Source organism: Dasypus novemcinctus, chromosome 16 (genome assembly GCF_030445035.2).
Source record: "Dasypus novemcinctus isolate mDasNov1 chromosome 16, mDasNov1.1.hap2, whole genome shotgun sequence".
In the NCBI taxonomy this organism is placed as follows: domain Eukaryota; kingdom Metazoa; phylum Chordata; class Mammalia; order Cingulata; family Dasypodidae; genus Dasypus; species Dasypus novemcinctus.
The window spans coordinates 79552219-79565191 of NC_080688.1; the positions used below are offsets into that span (position 1 = coordinate 79552219).

The window sequence follows — 12973 nt, forward strand, 5'->3', positions numbered from 1 at the left end:
TTCTCAGGCACTTCTGATATAAACTTCATTAGTTATCAGATTAAGAATATGTATAGACATTTCAAATAGCATGTGTAAATTTTCACTACAACCATTTTTAGGCAAGTATATGGTTAAGGTTCATACAAGCCATTTTATAAGTGTGTGTAAATTTGTGTATGCTTTAAGGCACAAACTGTTTTACTGTGAACTTTAAGAGCACTATAATTTCATAGGTCATTTGGCATTTTAGAATGTTTATTATGAACTTCCTAAAATATTTTACTTTTACTTTGTAGATAATACCATTCATAGAGGTTAAGAGCATGGGCCTTGAAGAAAGACAGGCCTAGAGTTGGATCTCAGCTGAAAATTATTTGACTGCTCTGTATCCTCATATGCAAAATCAGGGGAAAAAATAGTACTTCCCTTAAGTATCGTGTGAGAATATAATGGAATAATACATGTAAAGTATTTGAAATAGGACTGGCACATAATAATAACCCTGTAAATGTTAGCTCCTCTTAATACAGGTCTTTGATGTGGTTTACCTATGATGTTGACTGTATAGAGCAACTATTTGGCTGAAACTGAACAAAATCCAGGAAATTTATTATTTAAGCAAATGCTTCTTTGCCTTCAGCACAGGAAAGATGTTGGCAGCTATGCTTCCAGGAGGCCTTGAACTACCCATTACTCTACTTATCAGCTGTGCTGTGATATCTTTTACGTGGGGCTGTTAAACTGATGTCTGTGCACCTGCCAGGTGATATACCAGCACAGAGGAGAAAAACAGAGTCTCAGAATTAACTTTCTATTTGCTGGTCTTAGTTTCTGTACCTGTCCTTTAATGTTATATAACTCTTAATGGTAGGTTAGTTAGTTTTTTGTTTTTGTATTTAGCACCTGGTTTAAAATACAAATAGACAATTTTTTTCAAGTTTTGACTAGATTTTTACAAAATATGAAACTTGTTATATGAAAACTAATTCTCTCCTAGACACTTGGTTTGATTTCTTGGTTCCAAAATCAGTGCCTTCTGTTTCTGCTTCATTTCTTTCCCTATTGTCCTCTCTCTGTATACCACTTTATAGCTCCTTTTAAAATTTTACTTCCTGTGGTGGTCTTTAAATGGTTTCCATTCTTTTGGTCTTTGATTTTTCATCCCAACTGTTAAATTTCAGCACTTTCCTGGTGTTAAAACATCCAGGTTGACCGCAGCTCTTTCATTACCAATAGAAAGGTTTTTCTGATGGTGGTGTTTTGGAGCAGGGTGAGATTAGTGGTGGTGAACAATATCAAGTACCCTTAATGAACAAAAGTATAAATTTTCCTTGGACAGATAGATAGCTTATTGAAAAAGTAGTCTTTATATTGTTTTTTAAAATTCTGAATTGATTCTTTAGTGTTCTTGCGTAAGATAATTTAAGTTGCAATATTTACTTACATTTAAATTAAGTAAAATTACGTAAAATTTTACAAAATTTTGTTTTATCTCAAATGATAAAAATACCTTTGAAAATCTTAATTGTAAACTGAGCCCTAAAGCATGTTTTTACTGTAAAAGAAATATTTTCATTCCTAGATTTAGATATTCTAGTCTATATTAAAATTTTATTGACTTTATAACCCTAGATTATATTCATATTGCTTCTTGAAAAAAAAGCATGAATAAAGTACAGCAGTTGTAATGTATCTCATAAAAGGTATGAAGATCATTGCAATTATAAAAAGTTAGCAGATAACATAATTTTAAGAAGGATAAGATCATGGTGTATTTAGCTACTACTCTCCAAGTAGTCTTATCTTTTAAGACAGAAAAGGAAAGTGCTTATTCACAGATTTGTTACCAAAACTTTAAAAACAATTATTAAAAAGGGTAAAGAAGTCTCCTCAGTAAAATATGTGCTAAAATGAATCAGAAAAGAAAAAACCTTGAAAATTAGGTCATTGTCCATGTACCACTAAAACAGACTGTATCCATACTTTATAATCTTGCATAAAATTCAGGTCTGGCCTTTTTTTCCATTTTGGAACATCCTATGAGATCTGGTAAAGTGACTATCTGTCAGTAGTTTCTTTATGTGGACATGGAGGTCATATAAATTGTCACTAGAAGTAGAAAAAAACTATTTTCAGAATTTTCCGATGATCCCAAATGGACCCAAAGTCATAGTACTTTTGTTCCGTAGTATTATCATCTTTATCTTTGTTCAACACTTTTCTAAACTTATCTTCCAAACCCGTACCACCAGTCCCATGTTACTGGAGCAAGTACAGATCCTGTTCTGGGTCTAAATTAGACACATCTCCCTTTTGGATGTAGATAAGCTCTCAGCCAGCTTAAGAGGAACACATGGTCCCACAAACACCATGTGAGCCGAACATTACTTGATTGGACCCAGGCCTAAATCTGTGCTTAGGCTGGTAATGGCTGATGAACCCAAGAAAGCAGAGTTGGCTGTGGATTTGACACTCTGTTCTCCTTCCTTAGGGGCCCTTCCACAGAACCGGATAGCAGTCACATTGCTATTATAGTGTTGGTGCAACAAAATCCAAGCTTATGGTTGAATAACTTCCAATATGACATATTCTAACCTTTTTTGAAGCGTGATTTATTAAGCATGTGAAATAAATGCATGACATACATGGTGAACAAAATTTGTATTTAGGGATTATACACTATGTCAGCAACTTCTTTGTGAAATTTCCATATTCTTATGGCTTTTCTATTTTAATTACTGGGTGAATAGCATCTTTTAAAATGTTTAAAATTCTCTTCAGAACATTATTTTCATGTTTGCACTATGCATTAGTAAACGGTAAGTAAGTAAATTCATGTCTAGAAGCCGTGTTGCTTTAACTGAGAAATGGAGTATGAAGTATTTGTAATATGCCACACTCTTGACAACAGTGTCTACAGGAACTTGAATATCACTTGGAATCCATCCGTGTTTGTTGTTGTTTCTAAAGTGAGATGGAACGATAGGCTATCAGCTTAGTCATAAAGACTTAAAAGGAATATGGGGAAATGACTGGGTCAGACTGGATGAAAGAAAAGGGATTAATTATTTTGGAAGTAGGATCATGGAAATGAAGACAGGTCAGGGGCCACTTGAGTGTCAGTTGTGTGAAGTATTTGACTTCCAAGATGTTAAAGGTCATCAGGTCAACTGTAATGCATATCTCAAACCAGAAACCTAGAGCAGTCATCATTAGAATCTTAGAATCTGATTAAGTAATAGTTATTCAGGAAACTTTTGGGGGAGTCTGGTGTCAATTCCTGTCCAGGACAGGGCTTCAAACAAGGATTGAAGAAAGAAGCAGCAATATCTACCAGGGACTGGCCATTTACGTAAAATGGGTCCACACTCACCAGAATGCAGACCAAGACCAAGAACATGTCGGAACAGGAGTACACAATTCAGTCTACCACACCATCTTATAATATTCATTCATTCATTCAGTCAGTCAGTCAGTCCATATATTCAATGTGCCAATCAGTTGTTCATTTGTTCATCCTTTCAGTGAAAGCGTTTGTTGAGCTTTTCTTCTATCCCACGAACTGTGTTTAGGGTAAAAGGGCACTTCCTGCTCTCTAAGAGGTTATAGTCTAGTGGAAGAAATAAATAAGCAGATAATTATAACAAAGGACATCTCATTGAAACAGGGGTTATAGGGAGTTAGCATTGAGTTGAGTCTTAACAAGGAATAAGGCAGACTTTACTGGGTAAAAGGCAAGAAAAGCTTACACAGAGAATAGTATGTAAAATGGCACGGACAGATGAGAACCTGACACATGCAGGGACTGTAATTACTTTGACATAGGTGAAATATAGAATATGAGTGAGAAAGCAAGTAGTGGAAGTAGGGGGTGAAGGGCCTTATTTGACATCCTGAGGAGTTTGATGGACAGAGTAAAGAGCATTAAGGAGCAATTGAAAAACTGAGGGTGGAATGTGATTGAGTGGAGTAAACCACAATAGAAAAATCATTCTGACAGCATTGTGGGGAGTGGTTTGGAAGGAAGTGAGACTGAAAGCAAAGTTAGGGTGCAGTCGTAGGACTCCCCAAGTGAAACATGAGGAGAGTTATACCAGGATAATGGAACGAGATGGAAGAGAACTGGCTCAGGTGGATTAAGTCATCAGTCAAAGAAGACTTGGGTAACCAAGTGGGCATAGAAGGGAAGTGGGAAGTAGTGTGGAAGTATCAACTCTTAAGATCTGTATCTCAGTCCTCAATATTATCTTTACCAAAAAAATCCTACTAAATTAATTTTGTAATTTGGTCATTTAGAAAATGAGATGTTTTATATCTGTAGAACTCTGAAAATCTAAATCTTTAGGCTATATTAAATTTTTTTTACCAGTTTCATAAAATTGTCTTATTCTAGAATGTTTTTAATTAATCATTCACCAAAATGCATACTTTTACCTCTGAATTTGTTTCTGTCAACCACTGTCAGCCTTTTAGCTCGTATTTCATTACTATCTGGCAGATTGTATTTACCCACATTTGTTGTTTTATCAGTACTGATGTATACTAACTAAAATGACAACATAGCACATTAGTAACCAGTATTATCCCAGTTTTCTCATTGAAGTCCAGTTGATAGTTCTTGTGACTGCCTATTTTTGCTGTTTAGGTTAAGTGAATTATTTATTGTACATGTACTCAAAGTAGTGTGAGGCTCTTTAGGTGAAGGGAATGAAGATGTGGAAAATGGTTGCAATCAAGTCACAGACAATTAAATGTAAATGAAATTGGACCTTCATTTATGATATAAATGTTTTTAAATATCACTAATAAGGATACATATGAATTCTTACACTGGTTGTGTTAGGTTGGATTTATTTATTTTTATTTTTTATTTTTTTAAATTTCTCTCCCCTTCCACCCCAGTTTTCTGCTCTCTGTGTCCATTTGCTGTGTGTTCTTCTGTGACTGCTTCTATCCTTATCAATGGCACCGGAATCTGTGTTTCTTTTTGTTGTGTCAACTCTCCATGTGTGTGGCACCATTCTCTTGGCCGGCTGCACTTTCTTTCGCACTGGACGGCTCTCCTTACGGGACGCACTCCTTGCGTGTGGGGCTCCCCTACGCAGGGGACACCCCTGCTTGGCAGGGCACTCCTTGCGCGCATCAGCACTGTGCATGGGCCAGCTCCACACGGGTCAAGGACGCCCAGAGTTTAAACCGCGGACGACGCTCTATCCATTGGGCTAAGTCTGCTTCCCATGGGTTAGATTTAAAAAGTAAGTTTTCCAAGGCTTTTCTGTCTGTCCAGCTTTTTGTAATATGATTTTAATGCTCTCAAAATAAAAAGTGTTTATTGAAAATGACAATATAATTTTTTTTATCATTGCTGCTATTTGGGAGCAAGGATATGAAAGTTTGGGGAAGCATTTTATTGTTCGAAGTCAGTGGAGAATATATTTCTTCATAAATATGGGTCTTGTTTTACCCAGTCCCACCCCTAACCATAATATATTTAAATTCTTTAAGGGGTTTTCCAAATAAAAGGAAGATTTTTGTCCACATTTCTTAGAAACAATTCCCTTTTTGAAACTATCTTAAGATTTTTAATAGGTTCCTTAGGCATTTTTTTTTTTAAGATGCTAACTCAAGCTAGATAATTATCAAATGTCCTCTACCCCATTCTACCAAGTTGTGGGTTACAGTCTCTTTTTTCCAGGACATTTGCCAGTTACTCCTCTTCTCCTTTGTGCATGGTGAGACTTCTTTATCCTCTTAGCTGGTCCGTAATATAAGCACAGAGCCTCAGTTTAGTTGTAGGCGTTCTTAACAAGGGGTCTGTGAGCTTGGATTGAAGTTCAAAAACACTATTCTTGTGGGTACTTGTTGGTGCGGGTGTGATATGTTTATTAAATAATATATAGTATAATGTGGACTTAGGGGTTGGTGGTTTTCATCTGACTTGCAAAGGGGTCAGTGGAACAAAAAAGGTTAAGAACCCCTCGTTTAGAGTTTCCTTCATTTAAACCTTCCATCGGTTTTGTGGGAGAGGAGGTATCATTCCCGTATTTGCAGAAATGTAATTTTTGTTCTAGTCAACGTGAAGTCCTTTTGTTGTTTTTTTCCAAGTCATATTAGGCATGCCATGTAGGAGAGTCCAGGTATTGGATATCTTGAGGACAGGATCCGAATTTAATGCTTCCTTTCATTTCCTTCTCTCAAAGAAAGTATCCTCTCTTCTGAATGCTTTTCCCCTGCCTTTTGTTCATTTTGCATGCTTGTTGTTTTGTTTTGTTTTGCATTGTTTTTTAAGAAAGCCCTTAAGTTTCATTTTGATGTTCTAACTGTAACCCTTATGGCTGCCACAGGCACAAAGATTTTATGAGCACTAAATGTCCTTAGGATTTTTCACTTATTGCTTAATTTTAAAAGTCGGGACAAAGATGGAAAGACTATGGCATAGTCTTTGTTATTCAATAAAGTAAAAATTGTTATTCAAATAAAGTAAAAATCCCTACTGCATTTGGCAAAATCTTTTAAAAATGTTTATGTCAGAGCAACAAACTCCTTTTTCTGCCTTTGGCCAATATAGTCTATTGAATGGTCAGACTGATTCACTGCAAAGGGTAGGAGTGTAGAACTACCTGAACAGCTTTTCTAGGCAGTCTCTTTCTTGTCTCAATTTATTCTTTCAGTGCGTGGACCTGAGCTGTAACGAACTAAGTGAAGTCACTTTACCAGAAAACTTGCCTCCAAAACTGCAGGAACTAGACCTGACTGGAAACCCCCGCCTTGCCCTCGATCATAAAACCCTGGAACTGCTGAAGTAAGTATTGTTTTATATAAGTGCTATAGCCCCATCATTTTTCACTGTACAGTGGGATTTATAACTTAGTAAAAACATTGAATAGAAAGTCTGAAGCATCCATTGACTTTTTTGCCATGTGTGCATGCATTTGAAGTTAAGGTATTTCTAAATCCGTAACTGACTAAAACGGAGGGCAGAAATTCAAATAATTAGATACTTATGTGTACTCTTTGAAACATATCCAGATTAAAAGAGAATGAGAATAAAAATTAAAGAAGTCAGGATATAGAAAAAAGACAGTAAAGAGTAAGGAACAACTAAGATAAATAACAGCTTATTGATAATATGGTTGTGACATTTATTTTATTTTATTTTTTTGAAGATTTATTTATTTATTTATTTATCTCCCCTTCCCATCACACACACCCCCGCCCCGGTTGTCTGTTCTATTTGCTGCGTCTTCTTTGTCTGCTTCTGTTGTTGTCAGTGGCACGGGAATTTGTATTTCTTTTTGTTGCTTCATCTTGTGTCAGCTCTCCGTGTGGGTGGCACCATTCTTAGGCAGGCTGCACTTTCTTTTGCCCTGGGTGGCTCTCCTTACGGGGTGCACTCCTTGCACGTGGGGCTTCCCTATGCAGGGGACACCCCTGCGCGGCAGGCACTCCTTGTGCACATCAGCACTGCACATGGGCCAACTCCACATGGGTCAAGGAGGCCCGGGGTTTGAACCGCAGACCTCCCATGTGGTAGACGGACGCCCTAACCACTGGGCCAAGTCCGCTTCTCTGGTTGTGGCATTTAATGCAAATGTTGAAGAATTCTAGAGAAAGATGCATAATGTGGTGGTGAAGTTAGTAATTTGGAAGTAAAATTCAGATTATTTTAATAAAACTGGAGGTGTGGGATAGTGAGGTCCTGCTAAAGTTCTCTCTTTGTTTGGGGAAAGAAGGAGTTCCTTGGTACTATCTCATTCTTGGTGTTGATAGAGAATTAAAAGTTAAAGCTTGCTATTTAAAACATTAAAGGTAATCTTATTAGAAAAGTTGCCTTAATAAGAATGTTCCACACAGTACTCTAAATGTCTCTCAATAGAATCAAATAAATTATGCTCCATGATTTAATGTCATGCAGCTATTAAAAAGGATGATTGGTTTAGTTTGCTAAAAGCTACTGGGAGCTATATACCAGAAATGGGTTAGCTTTTAGAATGAGAATTTATTAGGTTAAATCTTACAATTCTGAGGCTGTGAAAATGTCCAAATCAAAGCATCATCAGAGATGCTGTCTCATCGAAGGTTGGCTGCTGGTGATCCAGGACTCCTGCCACATGGCAAGGCACCTGGAGGCATCTGCTCCTCTTCAGGTCTAGTTGCTTCTCCTCCAGGCTCACTTTCTCCCCATTGCCTGGGCAATGAGGCATATGGTTTATCTCTCCCCTCTCCTCCATACCTCTTCTCTTTGAGCCTCTGGGGAGTGTCCTCTTTCTGAGCCTCTTTGCTCCACTGAGTCCAGCCTCCAGCCTTGGGACTTCTCAGCCTCTCCAGGCCTCTCTGTCTTTGCCACCTTTTTCTCTGTCTCTGCTTTCAGTCCTCCATTTATAAAGGACACCAGTGAGAGGACCAAGACCCACCCTGGGTCACACTTTATTGAAGCAAGCCAATCAGAGGCACCCCAGCTGAATGCAATCCAACCAGAGTCCCATACCCACAGGAATGGATTAGCTCTAAGAACGTGATCTTTCCTGGAATGTATAAAAAACTTCAAGGTGTCATAATGATACAGAGCTATATTACTAACTCAAAAGATCTCTACAATGTACTTAAGTGAAAAGAAAAGTTATACAGAGAAAAAAACTAGAAAATGACTAAGTTCAAAAAGAGGGAAAAGTTCACAAGAAAAGAAACCAGTATACTTAGATTGGTTTTAATATTTATATTATGTGTATTTATTCATAAATATACTTTTTAAACCTAAAATAACATGAAATTTTATACATAAAGAGTTTAAAATTTTTATTCTAAAATCTACCAAGAGTAAATCGAAAAGGCAAAGGCAAACTGGGAAGAAACACTAGCAAAGAATACAAAAAATGAAAGCATTAATATTCTTAATAAAAAGTATTCTTACAAGTCAATAAGAGAAGTACTCAAACAAAATAAGTGAACATGAACAGTTCACAAAAGAAAAGATAATCACATGAAAAGATTATGCTTATTTTCAGTAGCCTATCAAGGAACTACTAAAAAATTCAGATAATTTTTTTCTAACTGGTGCTGCTGGAAGACTATAAAGTGAAAGGAATTGGACCTCTGTATTAAGCTTTTAAGCTTTTAAAGAAATACACATTTCGACTAGCGTTTTCTATTGCAAAAAAAAATTATTCTAAGGAAATAATCAGAAATGTGCTCATTTTTAGGCATAGGGATAGTCATCAAGGTAGTCCTTCTGTTTAAGATGACTATAAAATGACTCAAATATTCAGAATATAATTAGAAAAAAGAGGCAAAACCGTAGATATAGGTATAAAATAATCCTAGTATTACATATGCATAATAGGAAATCTGTTAAATTTTCTGCAGTGAGCATGTGTCACTGGGGTGACCTGAACTACCGTGGTCAATCTCTTATATGTCTCAGATTACAAAAATGATTAGTAACACTGAAATCATAATACTCTCATATAAATGATACCTTATATTTAACATCTATGGATATTAATAACTAGAAAGAATTTCCATCTCTAATGTATTTCTTGCACTAGTAGAGGGTTGGCTTATTTCATTTCTATGAGCCAGAGTAAGTACATATGGTGACTGAGAAGAGTGATTGAGCTCCAGCTCCCAAAGTTTCCAGACAAGAGTGAACATTCCAATTTCACAGAGCTACTCAGCCACACTGTATTCAGCTAGGCAGGAGTGAGAAACTGCTACTTTACAAGAAAGGACTAGGCGGGTTTTTTTAAATACATGAAACATTCATAGTTTACTTGGGAAACATTCATATTTTATACAGGATGTACAAACTTGAGACAGAACAATAAAAAACACAATTATAGCTGCTACACTATTAACAACTGCCTTGTGATTATATTGTTCAGTCAGCTGTTCATTATATACAACTGGATTTTAATAGTGTCATTTACAGAGGGGTCAAAAGCACTCATCTCAAGGTTAAGGTGCTCAGGTTTAATGTGCAGTTTCATACCCCTGTGAACACACAACAATTATATATACTGTAAACACCATAGGGCTTGAAAGCCAGTACTGACCACAGGCATCATTGTCACAGGATCTGGTATATAAGGTCAAGGTAAAGTGCCTGGCTTTTCCTTTCTAAGCATACTTTTCATCTAGGTGGGGCTGCTGTTCTTTTCTTGGATACTATCTGCTTATTTCACCTGTGGTACCAGTGCTGGAAACATTTCTGGCAACACTTTGGGGGAGTGCCAGCAGGGTCTGCAGTGCACTCTTCTGATCATCCTCGATAGGGCGCAAATCTTCCTCCTTTGAGAAATGATTTTTTAAGAAAACTGGCATAGTTACTCAGAGCCAAGGAATCAAACCAGGATGCCACCCTGGATCAACTGTGAGGCACCACTATCAAACATTAAGACCAATTTTCTTGTGCAGCTTATAAATTAGCATCTAAAAATGACCGTCCTAAAGGAATAAGTACAGATTTACCTAAAGTGACTGTGACTCTGAGGGCAACATTCACTTTAACAGTGTATCTGTATAGTATGTTTGCAGTTTTAAAAATCAGGTTTTTTGTTGCCTCTCACATGGACTTTAATGTTCCTCTTCCGTTTCTGTCCCTTTTGCTTTCTTATGGATTGCCCGATTAAAACTGTGGCAGGCAGGGGCCCAGTAATTGTCATGAAGCCCTAGCCTACAGCCAGGGAAGCCTTCCTGAGACAGGTGGCAGCACATCCTGTAGGTCCATAGGGCAATGCCTGGCAGTAGGCCTTGGGGTGCCACCAGCACAGGGACACATCCCCTTTCATGTATTTTTCTTACCCTGCTTACAAGTATCCTCTTTATAGCGTGGATCTCAAACCCAACAAGAATCTGCTGGCCTGATGTCATAGTTTTCAATGAGAAACTTAAAATATCATCAGGTACATTTGAGAACCACTAAACTCTTGACAGGAAGTAACCTGAAGATTTCCACTGTAATGTGGTAGGGTAAAAAGGCCACGTACTGCTGAGGCTCCAAAAGCTGCTGGATTTTAAACCTGGTCTCCAGCAAGCCATGAGACAACTGCTTCTTCCGACTATGCGTCTCATGTACCAGTCATGTACCCTCCACAGAATACTGAAGCAGAACAAATGGCTCAGCTGAAACACTGTTCCTCAGATGCTCTCTCACCCTCAGCAGCATCTTCAAGCTGACTGTCCTCTGAGGACTAGGAACAGTCCAACTGGCACTGAGCAGGTTGGGGGGAGAGGGTGTGGAAGTCCCTGGAAGTGGGTCTTCAGAGGGGTTTAATCTAGAAAGTTCATCTTTCTCGACCTGGGACACAGTGATGCTAATGCACAAAGATTCTTTTCTTCTTTTATCAGGACTTTGGCTACTAAGCACAAACCCTCTGCTTTTATAATCACTACCATTTGTGGGCAATTCAGTGGCTTAGAGACAGGTGCAAAGAGGAAAAGGTAATCAGCAAATTCCTCTGTCATTCCACATCATACCTATTGCTGTTTTGCATGGCAGTTTGCTGCCCTGGCTCTAATTCTGCACTGTCCATATGGAAATTCCTACCTGCTGGCAATGAGGGGCTGTCCTGAGGAGCATTGTCCCAGGCCTGGTTCCCCTTAGGAGAATAGTGGTCAGCTTTAAAAAGCTACAGTCCACAGACACAGACCCAACAGGGTTCCTGAGTGTCACATCCCCCAAGGTGCCTTTTTTTGCTTTGCCTTCTTCAAACCTGGCTATCATCTGCAAGTAATATCCGGCCCACATTCCCACGGAAGCTGTTACTCCTCCAGAGGCTCACAGGCTCTCGCTGGCTTTGCCTTCAGGCACTTTGACTCCAGCCTGGCTGCCATGTCAAGAGCATGGACTGACTCCTCTGCAGTTTACCAGAAAACCTCAGGATTTCCCCTTCCTGTGGGTTCCTCAGAGGCTCCTGGGTCAGAGAAGAGCTTGGAGGCTGGGGACACACCTCTGGATTGTCCAGAAAACGTAACAACAGCAGGTTTTCACACAGTGGCCAGCAGAGCACTGACTCTTTACTCGAGGAAGGCCACCATCTGCATGACCAACAGAGGCCTCCCTACATAGACTGCATCCCCATTGTCACATAATGCACAAAACGATACTCGATGCCACATGCAGAAGGTTCAGGCTCCTAGCTCATCCTTTCTAACTGTACATTGACTTTTTTTAAGATCTCTTGATTTTTTTTTTCCTTCTTTTAATAGCTCTCCTATCAGTATCCCAAGGGCTTTTTATTTTCATAGATGCTGTCCTACCTGGTACTCTGGTGGGCTGCAAAGAATGCAGTTTTCTCCTTGATATTTCCCGGTTTCACAACAGTCCAGATACCAATGGGCCCTTCCCTGTCTTCACCCTGGTGGATTGTTGTAGGTGGTAGATTGTTGTAGGTGGTGCATTCCTTTTGGTTCTAACACTCAAGCTGCTCTCTACAGGACTCTTCCCACTCACACTGCACAGAACATTTGGAGAAATGATCCCAAAAGGCTTTCAAGATGAGTCTTTACTAAGAGAAGTTGAAGAAAAAACACTTGGTTTCCTGTAGCTGGCTTTACATTTTTCATCTTTTATACCCTTGTGGTGGCTCTTAGAAGTTCTCGGCATTTCCTTGCTGATTTCCAGAGGTCGCTATTTCTTCGGGAGCTTCTGGTATGACTTTAGGTGCATAACAGAGGCCCTGTGTTCCTGCCCCATCTGGGGCCCAGCTTGGGGCTATTCCACCCCTTACCAGCCACGGCAGGGGCCTTGCTTGCTCTCCACCCCTAAGGCAGACTGAGCGCCAGTGCAGCTTGGTGGACTATGAGTTTTAAGGACTTTTTCCCCTTAATAATCAGGCTAGGAAAGGGAGTAATTTCTTTGAGGTCTCTACATTCTGTAAAGAAAAGTCTTAGAAGTGAGATTCAGTTTTCCCTAGAATTCAGGAAACTGCAGTGGGTCTTAAGAGGTATGCCTTAAAAAATCCGTCATTGCGTTATATACTATTTTAGACAG

The 12973-nt window shown here is 38.7% G+C and overlaps 1 protein-coding gene and 1 pseudogene across 1 annotated transcript in view; one reads left to right on the forward strand and one right to left on the reverse strand.

Moving 5' to 3' along the window:
• PHLPP1 (PH domain and leucine rich repeat protein phosphatase 1) overlaps window positions 1-12973 on the forward strand; it is a 280844-nt gene that overhangs the window by 249018 nt on the left and 18853 nt on the right. Inside the window, 1 exon segment of the mRNA XM_058277856.1 lies at window positions 6654-6784. Coding sequence (XP_058133839.1) covers window positions 6654-6784 — 131 coding nt within the window.
• Window positions 10555-12649, reverse strand: LOC111759305 (F-box only protein 34-like; annotated as a pseudogene).